This window comes from Sapajus apella, unplaced genomic scaffold (genome assembly GCF_009761245.1).
Source record: "Sapajus apella isolate SASKATOON/1434 unplaced genomic scaffold, GSC_monkey_1.0 scaffold81, whole genome shotgun sequence".
In the NCBI taxonomy this organism is placed as follows: Eukaryota; Metazoa; Chordata; class Mammalia; order Primates; family Cebidae; genus Sapajus; species Sapajus apella.
The window spans coordinates 2,047,338-2,064,728 of NW_022437021.1; the positions used below are offsets into that span (position 1 = coordinate 2,047,338).

The following is a 17,391-nucleotide window of genomic DNA, read 5'->3' on the forward strand; positions in this document are numbered from 1 at the left end:
ATATTTAAAATTGTAATAGTTTCCTGTTATACTAGTCCTTTTATCATTACATACAGAAAGTCTCTCTTTGTATTTTCTCAGGCAGTCAGCAGGGTCATAGAGCTCCCAAGATATAACCTTTGTCTTCAGCTACCAGGGTGGGTAGAGCAAGACCATAGGTCAGGGCAGGGACAGGGGTGTCTGAGCTCAGCCTCTCCTTGGGTGGAGGATGGGGTTGTGGTTCCCAGTCCAGTGGCATTATATTCCCAGGGGGATTATGGCTACCTCTGCTGAGTTACATAGGCCACCAGGGAAGTGAGGGAAGGTCGGCAGTCATAAGCCTCACCCTGCTCCCACACAGCCCAGGGTCCTAAAGGCCAGTCTCACTCCCACTGTGCCCTCCACAACAGCACCAAGTCTATTTTCAGGTAGCTTGTGACCAGGGCTGAGAATTCGTCCTAGACCACAAGCCTCCCCATTGAGAAAGCAAGGAGACTCATAGTTTTTTGGCATCTCGGGGAGGCTGCAGTTGTGATCTAGTTCCTTCAAAAGATCTCTTTGCTTTCCTGGTATTTTTCAGGGGCAGTTCCTGGAGCAAAAGCTCACCATGTGAGTCTCTACACGCTGCTCTGTCCATTCAAGCATGAGCTGCAAGCTAGTCCTGCCTCCTATCTGCCATCTTAATTCTTCCAGTTTTTATTTATTTATTTGAGAGAGGGTTATATCTGGCTCTGTCACCCAGGCTGGAGTGCAGTGGCAACCTTCATTGCTCACCGTAACTTTGAACTCCTGAGCTCAAGCCATTCTCCAATCTCAGTCTCCCAAAGAAATGGGAATATAGGTGTGAGCCACCATGCCTGGCCCTTGTGGCAGCTTTTCTTTAACCCACTCCAGTAATATTTTCTGTTACTTATAGCTGGATACTTAGGCAACTTACAAATGTATGTGACTTATATAATAAATAGAGGGTACTATAAAATTTTAGAGAGGATGAGAAAAAAGGCTTGAATTAAATAAATTCCATAATCTTGGATTAAAAGATTCAACATTATTATTATTATTATTATTATTTTTTGAGATGGAGTCTTGCTCTGTCACCTAGACTGGAGTGCAGTGGCATGATCTCAGTTCACTGCAACCTCTGCCTTCCAGGTTTAAGCAATTCTCCTGCCTCAGCCTCCCGAGTAGCTGGGATTACAGGCATGTACCACCAGGCCCTGTTAATTTTTTGTATTTTTACTAGAGATGGGGTTTCACCATCTCGGCCAGGCTGGTCTTAAACTTCTGACCTCGTGATACACCGATCTCAGCCCCCCAAGGTGCTGTGATTACAGGTGTGAGCCACCATGCCTGCCTTCAATGTGATTTTTAAAATGCCAGTTCTCTGCAAATTTACTAGTTTAACATAATTACCACAAAAAATGCAGAGTATTTTTCAAGGGTGTTTATAAAGTGATTCGAATGTTTTCTTGAATAAGTTGAAAAGTAAAGGCATTTTGAAGAGAAGAGTTGGGGGGATGTAACAGTCCATCAATACTGATGTATATTGTAATAGTATTTCACTGAAGAAAAATGAGAAGATGGAGTAGACTATGAAGCCCATAAGCAGTTCAGAAGTAAAGGCACACATTCTTTAGATAATAATGTTGGCCCTCCCACCAAAGGGAAATGGGCAAATTAGCATGTAATAGAAGGAATAGCCAACCTGTCAACTATTTGGCATTTGTTGTATGATATAAGACAGGTACCTAATTTAAAGTTTTAAATTAGGTACCTGTCTTATATCATACAACAAATTCCAGTATATGCTTGACACCAGTAATTCCCTAAATATTTAACCACTAACTATATGCCAAGAACTATGCAAAGACTGAGGACACAAGAGTAAGCAAAAACATGCGAGCTTAGAGTCTAACAGTAAGATACAAAACAGGCCCAAAGTAGGACTGATTGAGATAATGTCAGTGTAATGTGCTTTCCCCAAGTAGTAAAACACATACTTTTGCTTAAAATAATTAAGACACTCCTGTAACAGGAAACTTTGTAAAGACTCCAATACAATATGACTCTTCACACTCACCCCAAGTTGTGTGTAATTCTGTGAAAAGTGCCTGGTGCTATACAATATTTGGACATGTATATTAATCACATAAAGAAATTTAAGACTATGATAGTGACACTGTACAAGATATAAATGTCACAAAAGAGTGCCACACAGGTGATCCATAGGGGCAATATTCTGAAGAAATGAATATATTAATGTTAAATGTAAAACAAAAGAGGATAAAAAATTGTAAGTGGAATAATATGATAATGCCTATTATTGAGGTGAGGACAAAATTCTAATTCTTAGAAACCAAAACTAAAAGAAAGTTACAGATCTGGTTACTTAAGCTAAAAATAAATTAGCCATGTTCCATAGAATGAGTCCAGTTCATGCAGCAGTCTACACCAGGGTCAACAACATTTTTCAGTAAAGGGTCAGAAAGCAAATAATTTAGGATTTGCAGGGCATACAGTCTCTGTTGCAACTACTCAACTTTCCTGTTGTAATATGTAATCAGCCACAAGCAATATCGAGATGAGCATGCTTGTGTTCAAATAAAACTTTATTTATAAAAAGGATGCCAGATTTGGACAATGTATCATAATTTTCCAATCCCTGACCTAGATCACTTAATTGTCTACACAATGGTGCATGCTTAAAACAATATATATGGAGCTTTGAGTCCTTGGCTCAATTTTGAAAATGGAAGATATAACTTTCCATATATTATTTCTGCCCGATAGGCTCTTCACCCTACATGAAAGAATGTGGACACTTCTTCCAGCTTAATTATCTACCAAAGACTAGGAGTCATACTCACCTAGCAAATGAAAGAGGTGTATTAGAGGCTTTTGCCAGGGAATAGTACTTTGATCTCATTGCCTCCAATATTTGTTAAAGTTGGGTTATAAGTTAAAATACTGAAGGAAGATTTCTTAGAGAACAAGTCATCTACTTACTTTTCTTGATAACTTATATTCTTTAACCAAATAAGGGCTACAGAGAAACAGGTAAGTAGATTACACTTCTTCCTCCCACTCAGCCACTTTCTGCAGAACTTTTCTTTTTCTGTATTGCTCTTTGGTTTGAAGATATTAGTTAATTTAGAAAGTCTTTATAAGAAATGAACAAATTGTAAATAATGACATATTTCTCTTTTATGATGGAGGATACTCTCCCAAAACAATGAAGGATAAACTGCTTGGGGACCTATTAATCACTGCTTCTGTTTCACATGTGTCAGGTTTCTGAGAAGTTACTTTGGAAGAAGAGTTATCCACATTTTCTCCCCCCAGATTCTATTCCTGGCCCTTCTCTAAGAGCACACTGCCTCAGGAGTCTGACCTCTTCAGACTGAGATTGCATCACCACATTCCCTTGCCTGGGCTTGGAAGCATCAACAGGAAAAGGAAAGCAGAGCCAGGGTATATTCTTACTCTTGCCCCAAGGATGCAGCTTTTAGCAGTGGCTGTTTCTTATAAAGCTGCGGATGTTGAATGGCCTTCCTCCAAAATGGGAATATCTTCCCCTCTTTTTACACTTTAAGCCAAAAATGGTAATAGCCTCCTGCTGTTGCCAGTCCCTGTGCACTTCACTGCCCCCGTTAGTGCTCAAAGTCTGCGTATTAAACTCTCTTCAAGTAAACCCTTTGGGTATGCCATCTGATGCTTATTAGAAATCTATCTCATGAACAAAAAGACAAAAAGAGTGTTTTGAGGAAAGAGACTTTTTTTCCACTGCCTTAAGAGAAAATCTTATCACCAGGTACCAAAAATTCTGTAAAACTGAAAACATATAACTTAAACATTCAAACATCATAAAACTGCACATTTAAGTTACTGTTTGAAATTATGGGCTACATATATGTCACTATGACAAATAAGCATTTAAATCAATGATTGTGGAATGAGATTTACTTAAATTCTACTTGAAATTCAATGAGACTCAAGATACCTGTTATTTAAAAGCTTTCATTTGCAAACTGGTTATTCTTAATATATTGTTGAAACAGAAAAATATGCTTAATAAAATGGACAGGCATAGATAAATATTTTGCAGCTTAGTGGCATACCTCTTTAAACTTGTGACTGAGCTTGCTTGTGTCCAGGTCTGACGGAGAAAACATGTCCTCATTCTCAGGTAGCTCAAAGACTTCAATGGCCATGTCGCTGCCAGGCAGAACAGGTCCTACCTCATCTTCTTCTTCATCTGTGGCATATTCTCCTGTCTGAAAGGAAGGGGGTTTCAGAAATCCAGCTGTCCTTACTGCAGGTGGAGGTGAGTTATTTGAAAATATTTAACAAAAGACAAATAAGACATGTCCCCAAATGGTGAAAGTGTTACGTAGGCTTTTCAGTCAAGCATGCCTCATGCAGCCAATGTTATAAACAAATGTTAGTTCAAAGATCCAAAGTAACAAACCTACGCCATATACAAGTGTGTTTCAGTGGCACACTAGTATATGGCATCTACTAGTGTCAGTGGCATCTTCAGCATAGAAACAAGAATTGCTTTTTTTTTTTCAATCTGAGCACTTGATTATTTTACCGAATAAAATTATGTTGCTAAGGCAAATAAGAAATTTGTAAAAATTCTCTTTGTGAATGAGCCACCCAATACTGGGAGCAAGGAAAAGGGAAGGGGAGTTTAAAAAAATCACAGAATTGGAGTGACCTTAATTAAGCCTTGCAAAGGTTTAGCTGATTAACTCTCCTAAGCTTTAAAGTTCAAATAGTTCTGTTTTGTTTGTTAATTATTGTGGTGGTGAACTAGTGAGCTAAAGAATAAACCAAAAGGTTTCTAACCTATAGCCTGCACCAAGTGTATTGTTTTGCCTGCCCAGCACTTTTATAAATCTGAGTATTTTGTCAATGTAAGAAAAATGTTTCACATAAAGTTTTAGACTTCCAGCTTTGAGAAAGCCAAATATCTGTTAATATAGGCACATTGGAAGATGATAACAATTGGCCAGTTAGCAGTGGCTGCCCCTCTTAGAAGAGTTATAAGCTTTCTTATACCCCACAACTTCTCTAATGCCATATTGTTCTATGTTGTTAGCTTCACTCCTTTGTAATGCCCACTGGCCCCTGTACATATCTGAGTTCATGACCCCTGGGATAAACGTTCCTCTTTGTCACTAACTTCCTTAACTTTATTAGAAGGTAGATCCTCTCCTGGCAGCATCAAGCTATGAGAATATAATTCAAAATAATTGTTTGAAATCTATACCTTATGAGATAATTTAAAGATAAATCACTGACTCACAGAGTTAAAAAGACAAAGTTCATTGAACTTATCCCTGTTCCTTCAGGTGACATGTTATCTAACACATAAAACAGAGATAGAAATTCATATTGCCTTTTAAAAACTGTCATGAAAAGTGTACAGAATGATCTATTCCTTTGATTAAATAGGCTCAGCATCTGATTGCTGTTTTTTTCTTTTGGTTCTGTATTATATTCTTCCTACTAAAGCAGGAATCCCCTTTCCTCCCAACCCACGCTTGCACATGAAGGAAATCTGGTCCTTAATCCCAATCTAATAATTCTCAATGTCTGGAAGAATATTGTTAAGTTGACTTCAGATTTCTGTTTTTCAAATAAAATAATTCTAGTTTCCTCAAAGGTAATTCGCTGTAATTGTCTTTGTGGTTGTGCTCTGATTTCTCTCCAAGTTTTCCACATTTCTCTAAATTGCAAAGCCTGAAAGTAGACACAGTTTCTAGTAAGGAATTTGAAGGTCATTGACTATGATGGACACACTGCCATAGCATCCTTCACACTCTGCCTCCCCACACAGAGGCTACTGTCATGAAGAACTTGACATTGGTGGCATCTGTGTATGGAAGTAAGCTCAGATATTTCATGCAGAACAATAATTTTCCAAACTGGTTACAGGTTAGTTGGAACCTTTATTTTCCCCAAGTACTATCAGAACTGATTTGACTGAAAGGAAAAGAGGTTGGCAGACTCCAGTATGATCCTTTTATCCCCTGAGTACCTGGAACTCTAGAACTCTGTAGAAGTCAGTCTGAAAATGTCTAAACTATAAATACTACTTCAAGTGTCTTTGGCACTGGCAGGTGAAGGTAGCTGAAGAATGGGAGCTGGTTGGTCCCAGATAACTTGTACTTATTTATTAGTACAATGAGATCCTACAAATCTTTTGAAAAAAACTCTAATTCCAGATTTGGTAATTTTTTTTTGGTATTCTGTGAATTAATTCATCTCCTGTTCATACATATTTCTAGAGCCAACAAATACTTTGTAAATTCTAGTAAAGTTAACAGGAATGCAGCAAGACCGGCAAGTAAATAATCTCAAGATACCTTTCAGAAAAATTTTCATGTAGAGGTATAAAACTGTGTACTTGTTTTTAACCCTATCATTATAACTGGCAGCAAAACCCAAGCCTTTATTATGAAGGCTTAAACCAGGTATATAGAATTCACCATATACAGCATTGAATGACTCAAGAAACTCCTATGCTAAATTTAAAGTATGACTAAGCCGTAACAATCAGGCACATTTTAAACAAGAGTTGAAATGAACAATTTGATTTCCTTTTGCTAACTTGAAAATAAATACTTGTTCACTGTATGTGAGAGAATATAAATATGTGCCTAGGATGGGACCAGACATAAAACAGGATCTCAGCAAATATTTTTAAAAGAATAAATCCAAGAATGCCAATGCATTAACCTGGTTAATATATAGAACCTTCTAAGGAGGTTTTCAATAATATAAAGAAAATAAACTGGCTACTTGTTAAGAAGGCAGTAGCATATCATAACGACAACCTTACCGTGAATCACAGGATTAGGGTATACACAACATATGCAATTCTTACCTCTAAATATAGTAGCACTTTGTCATCCATATACACTTTAATTATGAAAATTATCTTCATAAATATGTTATTAAGTGTTCTTCTTGATTCTTTTGTTGACTCTGCCAGTCTCCTCTCCTTCCCAATACCCAAATTACTTGCAGTACTATTAAAATTCTTATCACTCATTTCATCTTTCTATTTCCTAATGTTTTCTTTCTCCAATTAGCCTTATAAGCATCTTGAGGACAAATATGTCTTTTGCTGTCTTGATTCTACTTATTACTTACTATAGGCTAGGGATGGCATGTTTAAAACATTATAATTCTCTCTTGCTGATCACTTGCCATTCCAACCTTAAATAGGCTTTAGAATAAAGGATGCATTTACTACAGAATCTGATAAATACCTGGAAATAAAAAAGTTACATTTAGTGGAGTAAGAAAAATAGGTTCTTCTGATATTTTATCTTTATTGAAAATGGGAATTATTTTTGTGGTTACACTGCAAATAAAATAAGTCACATGGAATGTGTCCTTAGAATGTTGTAAATCTCAAATTTTAAATCTGCCATTCACAAAGGAAGATGAACAATGTTGTACTAAAAAAAACAAAGCCAACAAAACCCAAAATTACAACAAAGTATTTCCACTGTTATCTAGCTTTTTCTATTTCTGCTCAAATTAAAAAATCTTTCAAGTAAGCAGACTCTTGAAATTATTTTTCCTAACACACAAATCTACTTCAAATGTGGCAGTAACAGTTTTTTGGGTAAAAAACTGACAGAGATAGTAATTTTCCTTTCCATGTCCTTACCTACCTTTTTGATTAATATATAATACTTTTTAATAGTCCCACACAATGGGGCAAAAAATGAAGAGCAATCCTTTTGCAACTTACTGTGTGCCCAGCATTATACATTCCCCAACAACTATGTGATAGAAGTGTTGCCATATTATCTTAATTTGAGGAAACTGAGACTCAAGAGACCATACCTAAGGTCAATTAGTTAAGTTGTTGAAGCTACATCCAACATATTCCAAAGCCTATGCTCCTTCTTCTATGCTGTAATGTTTCCAGTCTACAGAAACTAAAGTTCTGCGGGAAAAAAAAATTTGGAATAAATTTTTTATGTTATCTTAACCCCAAATCTTGGTGCATAATCCTGTTGTATTGAAATTCACCTTCTACAGCTTTGAACATTATCACTGAGTTCACTTTGAAGACTTGCACCTCTGTATAGTGGGCTCCAAAGTTCTTGTCCTCTTCTCCTCTCTCATAACATACTTACCCATGGCAAGTATATAGAATTCCCCTTTGAAAGGATGGGGAGCAGTATTGGTGGGTTAATTGCAACACAGAGAAGAATCATTGACAAAACAAATGAACACACACACATACGCATACCATTTTATGTTAACAAATCACAGAAGTATTCATTTATTTGCTCATCTTTTAATTGCAGGGCCAAGCCTATCTCTTGGCATATGGGTCTGCTGACTGACATTTCATGCACTCTTTCTTGTATAAACTACAACCATAACATATAGTCTATGAAATTGTTGTAGTATCTTTAAAACAGATGAAAAAGATCCTTGCAAGGCAAAATGAATGCAAAATTCCTCTAGATTTTTATGGTTTTCTCCATCTTTTATATTTCCTTCTCACCTAATTTTCTTGAGTTGCCAGTCTTTATGAAGTCTTCCCAAAGCATTGTATTTAGCTTTCATGGATACAACAACTTCCTTTACACACATATTACATCACTTAATATTTCATAAAGTAATATAATTATAATAACAAGTACATCCAACAGGTCCTGTCTCTTGGTAAACATATAACTTTTGACTAGTGGGAGAAGTATGTAGACATACTAGAGCCTGGGACATTCATGAGAGCTATTGATAACTATATTTTGTTATCTAGATTTTGTTGTCTAGATTTTGCAAAAGGAAAAGACAGTATCTGTTATACTGGCAAGTTGGTTAAGTGGGGATCAACGAAAGAATTTTGGTTTTGAAGTCACGTAGACCTGTGTTCAAGTCCTGGCCCTGAGACATTGGGCATTAGCTTCCATATCCGAGCTTTAATCTCTTCATCTATAAAGTAAGAACAAAACAGTTCCTTACTTTAGGGTAAGAAAGTTGTCATGAGATTAAGTTAGATGGTGCCTTGCATTTAACACAAGGTCTGACACATGATAGGTGCTCAAAAGGACGGCTATTCTTGCTGCTGCTGGTATCAATATCGCAATAGCAACAGACTGAAGCTTTTCCAAACTGTATCTTGTAACTGTGTTTGCTAAACTTTGGTCTCATAAATCTAAGTTCCTAGAAGAGCTCAACACATGAATCTTTTATAAGCAAATTGGTCATTTCTGAAGCAAAACTTTTCCATAAACCTGTTCCTCCACTTATATTCCTAGTTTTGGAGTAGGCATCAGCTTCTACCCAAGCCCAAGAAAACTTCCATGCCTCTGCCCTCCTCACTGCCTCCCTCACCCCACTCAGGGATTCAAGATGAATATCAATGTACATGAGAACATCCTGTGAAGCTGCTGCCCTTAAGACTTTCCTACTTCACTCCTTTATGCTCCCACTGTGTGGTTGATATCACTCATAATGCTTTGATGTTTCTATATCTGCCTTCTCTCATCAACTTCTTTCATCTGAACATTCCTAGAGAATGCCAGGTACAATTCGTCCCTGCAAACCCAGTGTGGCTAATACATTGCATGGCATATAGTAGGCACTGAACAAATGTTTGCTGAATAAATTCAGGTAGTTGTAGCCACATCTGCATAGCACAGAAAAGCCTGATTTTCCTGTTAATCTCAGCTTTACAGGATGAAATATAGTGAAGCACAGCTGCAGCTGGGGCCTAAATGACCCTTTCGGGGATTTTCTCTTGTTGTTAGGTTCAACCATTAGCAGTAATTTTTGCTATAGCAATGTTTGCTCTGGTAAATTCAGGGAAACTAAATGGTGCTAATCACAAAAATAGCCTTAATTATGCAGTTTTTTGTTGGAATTTGTTTACTGGATTTGAATTTGGTTCTATATATTTTCAGATGCACTTCTGTGAGAGAATAGAAGAGAACTGTTTTTTCTCTGGAGGAGAAAGACCTCAAACTCACATTTTAATGTTTAAAATTCCTAAATCTGCACCAACCATCCAGAGGGATTTTGGCAAAAGCATCCCTCTGACTGCCAAGGCATCTCTTTCCATTTTTTGTCAGTGACTTCTGCGTGTCCTAGTTTTATAGTGTTAGTACACTTAGTCTCTTTGAATGTTGTTTTGCTCATCTGTAAAATGGGAATAACAGCACCTTCTTCATTTAAAAAGGTTGTTATGAGAATTCATTGTAGTGATATTAAAGAGTTAACCACAGTGCCTAGAATATGCTAAATGACTGCATGACTTTATGATTATGATTGTTTTCATCATATCTTGTTTCTCCAGGACACCACCATAAAGTAATGCAACAAAAAAAGCATTTGGGGTTGGACAAAGTCCAGAAAACAGAAGAAAAACAAATGTCACAGTTGCATGACAATGGGCAAGTCATTTAGATTGTATCTTTTATGGTCTCTTCTTCTATAAAATCGTATTAAAGATACTAATCTCATAGAATATTAAGAAGAGTCAAAAAAATAAAATATGCAAAATATCCAACATGATGCCTGGCCCATCATATATATTTATTTTTTCTCTCACTTATCGACTCATTTGAAATCTTCTTGTCAATCTTTTGTTATCAAAATGTTTCCTGATTTTTTTACTCCATTCTCACTATCTAGTCACCAAGAAACATCTAAAATCCTTCTCTAGATTACTCATATGGCCTCTACGTTCTTTGCCTTCAGGCTCTCAGCTCGTCAGGTCATTGGTAATATTGCTGAAAATTTATTCTTCCTAAAATTTTGACCAAAAAAACTTTATTTGCCAATAATATCTTTTCCAACAACTCAAATCCATCTTTTCCTTCTTAACGTTTTGTAGCAATTGTGGTAGACAGTTCATAAATTAGCATTTGATTTTACAAATATTTTAAAGCCATCTTCAGTTTTTATTCCCTTCCTTTTAGAAAGTATACTCCAGAAGCTGGGATGCTATTTCTTACTATAGGAGGCAGATTCTAAAACAACCCCAGTGACCTTGCTTTTCTGAGTGTTCATGCCCTTATATAATCCCTTCTCACTGAGTATGAGCTGGAACGACTGACTTCTAACAACCAGAATACAACGAAAGTAATGGAATGCCACTTCTCAGATTAGTTGACAAAAAAGACTGTGACTTGTGTCTCTTTTGTCCTCTCGCTCTTTCTCTTTCTCAGCCGTCACTATTGGGAAGCAAGTTGCCATATTATGAGCAGGGAGAGGCTCACATCCCAAGGAGCTGATGTTTCTGGCCAACAGCCAGTGAGGACCTGAAGCCTGCCAAGACACATGAGGGAGCCTGGAAGTGGGTCTTCTCAGTCCTGCCAACAGCTGTGAGTGAGCATGGATGCAGATCCTCTCCCAGTGGAGCATTTGGATGACCACAGCTCTGGCTAACACCTTACTTACAGCCTTGGGGGAAATTCTGAGTCAGAGGCATCCAGCTAAATTGACCCACAGACACTGTAATGTACAAATGTTTCTTGTTGTATGTTGCTAAGTTTTGGTGGTAATTTGTAATGCAGCAATAGAAGAGGGATGCTGCCAAAACAAATACAGAAAACAACAGGGAAGTGGCTTTGGAAACAGGCAGTGGGTGAAGGCTAGAAGCATTCTGAAGAGTGTACTAGAGCAAGCCTAAATTGCACTGCACAGATTGTTAATGGAAACTGGAAGGGGGCGTGCTTGTTATGTAGTGACACAAAGCGTAGCAACATTATCACCTTCTCTAATGAGAAAGTAGGAAGTGTTCCTTGTGAACAGGGTGATCTGGCTAAGCAGACTTCTAAACACAGTGGTGAAGGTGTTGCCTGATTCCCTCTTGCTGCTTATAGTAAAATGTAAAAACAATAGTTCGGTTGACAGTACTATTAAACAGAAAGGAATTCTTTCTGTTTAAATAGAAACTTGGTATTTTTCAAAGTCTTAAAATTAAGTCTAAAGTTAAGAAACGGCTTCTAAACAAAGTTCAAATCCAGGGAACCGCCAAAAGAATGTGGTTTAAAAATGAAGCAGAACGTATAACCAGGCTGGGGGTGGTGGCTCACACCTGTAATCCCAACACTTAGGAAGGCTGAGGTGGGTGGATCACTTGAGGTCAGGAGTTTGAGACCAGCCTGGCCAACATGGTGAAACTTTATTTCTATTAAAAAAAAAATACAAAATTAGCTGGGCATGGTGGCACTGGCTTGTTATCCCAACTACTGGGGAGGCTGAAGCATGAGAAACACTTGAACCCATAAGGCAGAGGTTGCAGTCAGTCAAGATTGCATCACTGTGCTCCAGCCTGGGCGACAGAGCAAAACTCTGTCTCCAGAAAAAAAAAAAAAAAAAGACAGTATAACCAATAAAATCTTATTAAGAATCCTGCCCTTAGGAAATTCAAATTTTTAAATAATGAGTGATAAACAAACCTGTCACTGCCCTAAAGGGGGATACTATGTCCTAATTATACCAACATAATTGGAAAGATAATCCGAAACAAAGGCTGCTGGTGCTGCTGCTGCTGCTCAAAAGACAAGCAGCAAAGGGAGAACCCATGGAGGAATTGTCTCCAAACAACGTCCACCCTCATTTCTACACAGTCTTGGCTTGCGGTGAACTTTCCCGAGTATGGAATTCCCTTGGCCACACTGATGAATGTGACCAAGAGTGGCTAGGACCAAAGCCATTCAGTCTCAGAGCATATGATTAAGACTACTATCAATAGAATTCCAAGCATCACAATCAGTCCAACTTGCAGTAATGATAACAACTATATTCCCTAGGATCCCAGACCCAACTGGTTAAAGAAGTCCCATAAACCATCAGGATATACCTTAGAAACCCAGGACTTTTTCCTTAAGCTTCTGTATTGAGGGTTAGAGCAATTCTACTATCCAGAAAATCCCTGGCCAAAAAGTTCAGGCTGACATGACTGCCTGCCAAGATGGAGGTGGTACCAATGATCACATTACCTAAAATCCAGAACCATTTTCCTAAGAGCTTATCTAATTAAATGACTTCAATCACAAGGACGATTGCCTGTTGGGCTCATATAAATTATAAATTAGTTATCCCTCAGGAAAGCACCCTTTAGTAACTAAGGGTAGCTTCATTTTGGAGGGATCTCTATAATCATCTGAAGGCCACATGATCTAATGGTGGTCTTTCTTTAAATACATAAAAATCTTTTAAAAAAATTATTTAAAATACTATGAAGAAATTGTTTTTCTTTTTTTTTTTTTTTTAAAGAAAAGATTTCTTACAAAGATCTTTCTCTGGTGATGAATATCCCAAGTAAACTGATTTGATCTTTACAAATTAAATGAATATATTAAATTGTTACATGTACCCTGAAACAATTTACATCTTATGCATCAATAAAAATATTTTTAAAAGAATCACCTGGAGATCCTATTAAACTGCAGATTCTGATTCTAATTTTAAAAGTCTTTCTTTAAATACATTTAAATATATTAAAAATACCTCTAAGGTGCAGCTACATGAGCAGTTCAAAGAATGTGACCAGTTGCCACACTTGGTTTCCACTGTCTGCCATCCTAAACTTTTTTTTAAATTGATTAGAGACAGGGTCTCACTCTGTTACCCAGGGTGCAGTCCAATGGCACAATCATAGCTCACTGCAGCCTCAAAACTCCTGGGCTCAAGTCCAGGAGTTTCCAACCTCAGCCTCCCATGTAGCTGGGACTACAGGCATACAGCACTGCCATGCCAGGCTTTTAAAAAATTATTTTTATGGAGACAGGTCTTGCTATGTTGCCCAAGCTAGTCTTAAACCCTTGGCCTCAAGTTATTCTCCCACCTTAACCTCCCAAAGTATTGGAATTACAGGTGTGAGCCACCACACTCAACCCTAGGTATCCCAAACTTTAATATGTCAGTCTGTAATTGTAGGAGTGACAGACCAAACAAGTCAGTCGCAATAGACCCAGAGAGTCAGTAAAATATAACAAGCTTCATCAAAGGGAGTACTGGCCAGAGATATAAATGGCCTTCTGTTCTGCCTATTGAGCAGAGTGACCATGTCCTTTTTGGGGTTTGCATAACTAGTGCCGAGATTAAAAAATCAGAAGACAACATTAGACAACTTGGCGGAACCATCAGTGAACAAATACCAGGGATTTAAAGAAAGCCTATAAATTGAAGACATCACCAAGCCAAACTCCCTATTTCAAGAGGCAGAGAGACAAAGTTTTAATTAAACAGAAAGCTACCACTTGTAGCCAACTTGGCAGCTTTCTGGAATCTGTCATTTCTATTTGACAATGTTTGTTGAACCCTTCCAATCTTGTTGGTCATGATTTCAAGTTGACCCATCTCAAACTGAGAATATGAGGCCAGAGATATTGTCTGTCCATGGGTCAGACATTCAATTTATTTTTATTATTATTTTTAATGTGGTTATTTTTTATACTTTAAGTTCTGGAATAAATGTGCAGAAAGTGCAGGTTTGTTATACAGGTATACACTTGCTATGGTGGTTTACTGGATTCATCAACCCATCATCTACATTAGGTATTTTTCCTAATGCTATCCCTCCCCTACCCATCCCCCCGCAACAGGCCCTGGTGTGTGATGTTCCCCTCCCTGTGCCCATGTGTTCTCATTGTTCACCTCCCACTTATGAGTGAGAAGATGTGGTGTTTGGTTTTCTGTTTCTGTGTAGCTTGCTGAGAATGATGATTTCCAGCTTCATCCATGCCCCTGCAAAGGACATGAACTTATCCGTTTTTATGGCTGTATAGTATTCCATGGTGTATATGTGCCACATTTTCTTTATCCAGTCTATCAGTGATAGGCATTTGGGCTGGTTCCAAGTCTTTTATATTGTGAATAGTGCTGCAATAAACATACACATGCATGTGTCCTTATAGTAGAATGATTTATACTTCTTTGGATTTATACCCAGTAATGGGATTGCTGGATCAAATGGTATTTCTAGTTCTAGATCCTTGAGTGATTGCCACACTGTCTTCCACAATGGTTGAACTAATTTACACTCTCACCAATAGTGTAAAAGTGTTCCTATTTCTCCATAGACCTTCAATTTCAATAAGAGTTTAGGAGCAAATTCATAGCCACTTAAAAAAATAAGAGGTGTGTCTGGTGACTAAGCTAACGTGGTATTGTTGAGTTGGGAAATGGCCTGAGAATCCTGGCAGCCATTAAGTGTCTATTTTTATTATTATTTTTAGACAGAGTCTCATTTGGTCACCCAGGCTAGAGTACAGTGGCACGACCTCGGCTCACTGCAACCACCACCTCTTGGCCTCAAGAAATTCTCCTGCCTCAGCCTCCAGAGTAGCTGGGATTACAGACATGCACCACCATACCCAGCTAATTTTTGTATTTTTAGTAGAGACAGCATTTCACCATGTCTGCTAGGCTGGTCTTGAACTCCTGACCTCAAGTGAACCTTCTGCCTCAGCCTCAGAAAGTATTGGGATTACAGGCATAAGCCACTGCTCCTAGTCCATTAAGTGTCTAAATAAGCTGTGAATTCCTTTTCTCCCCCTGAGATGCTGTCTTGTTTCTGCTGGGCCACCTGAGGGAAACAGGGAAGGTGATCTACATGACCCACTATTACTGCTCTACATGTGGCAATCTCTGAATGGGAGAATCCCCATTAACACTAATGTGACAAGAAGTCCATGCATATAACACATCAATTCCATTACACAAGTAGCAGTGGAAACCATATCACCATTACATTGTGTTTGCCCACAAAGGGTCCCAACCACAAGGCCATTTTTGCTTCCCTTCCTACTGTGAACTCATTATATCAGTTGAATTTGGGCATCCTTCTCACAGTGGCACCAGATGAGATAGTGAGTTGGGAACCAGAGTATCAACAGAACAAAACAATAGAGTTCAAGTGTTTCCCCTCTCTAAAGTTCTCCATTATACTCAAGGGTTTTTTTTTTATAAAATTTGGTCTTTCTGGAAGGCAAAGAGATTTCAGCCCAAAGCAGCTAAAGTCAGGGTGGAGCGGGAAGGCAACAAGAGGTGTGGAAGCAGAGAAGAGCTCTGTGGCTATCACAGGCACATTCAGTTGTTAGCAGTGCAGTGTTTACTCATGCTTTAACCTAACTTTACTGTTTATAGTCCACCTGAGGCACTATATAAGGCTGCTCATAATTACTGACACCATCTACTTAGTTGTGGGGACTCTTTCATTCAGCAATCATAGTCTTGACTTCCATAGCAAAAATTCTGTAATGGAGACCATCTTCATCTGGGGCATTCGCTGCCCTGTTACCATGGTAACATCTCTTTAACCTGGTTTCAACATAAAAAGGACAGGGGAGTTTTACTGGATGATAAGGCTGACTATAAGAATTTATCTAGACTACCTTGGGACAAAATCACATTCTCAAGTGAGTTACCTTCTTCAGCATTATAGATTCCATCCAAGGCAGTGAGGGCCCAAATACTCACTAGGTTTCTCATAGGAGTTTATTTATCTCAGAGAAATTTCCCCAACAGGAACAATATAACCTTATAACAGCCAGGACCCATGGCAAAGAACGTTGTGACACCTTTTATCATCAGAATGAATCTAAAGTTGGCATGATAGACATGACAGACTGCAAGAGGAGTTGAGTCAAAAAGCAGCCCAACTGTTGCTATTCCTCCTTATGCAGCATTAAACACCCTACCTCATCATTTCCCCAGTGAGTGAAATTTCTTCCATTCATACTTAGTATAGATGTGGGGTCAGACCCTTCTTCAGCCCATGATGGGTCTTTGTACTAGTTGAAACAGGCTACAGTAGTATCCCCTTATCCACAAAAGATAAATCCAAGACCCCCCAATGGATGCAGATCACATAGTACTGAGCCTTATTATATACTATGCTTTTTCCTATACATACATACCTGTGATGAAGTTTAATTTATAAATTAAGCACAGTATATTCTATGTACTATGTTATTAACTAATAAAATGGAATAATTATAACATATGGTAATAAAAGTTATGTGAACATGGTCTGTTTCTCTCAAAATATCTTATTGTACTGTACTGTGGGTATCTGATACACTCATATGCAAAACTGCAGATAAGGGAGAACTGTTGTATTACCATTTTTGGACTGGCTCCTCAAGCCAAAATTTTCAAAGGATGATGAGTAGAAGGCCAGATGATTCCTTCACAGGTAGACATGTCAGAAAAACCCAGAGCTATGTAACCAGAATCTTTTATAATCAGAAGTATTTCTACCCTTTGCTCTAAAGGGAAAAACTATCTTCCAAGGCTGTTCAGTTCACAAACATAAACACTTGAAAAGGTAGTCCAGAATATAGGGCAATCAGTGTCTCAGAAATGTGAGAGGCTCACGGAAAACTGTTTCCCAACAATTTTTTAAAAACGTCTATC

The 17,391-nt window shown here is 38.0% G+C and overlaps 1 protein-coding gene across 17 annotated transcripts in view; it reads right to left on the reverse strand.

The window, feature by feature from the left end:
• Positions 1-17,391, reverse strand: part of PPP1R9A (protein phosphatase 1 regulatory subunit 9A) — a 344,292-nt gene that overhangs the window by 63,280 nt on the left and 263,621 nt on the right. For all 17 annotated transcript variants that reach the window (XM_032252907.1, XM_032252911.1, XM_032252915.1 and 14 more), the window contains one exon: positions 4,098-4,253. In XM_032252907.1, coding sequence (XP_032108798.1) covers positions 4,098-4,253 — 156 coding nt within the window. The remainder of the gene's footprint in view (positions 1-4,097; positions 4,254-17,391) is intronic.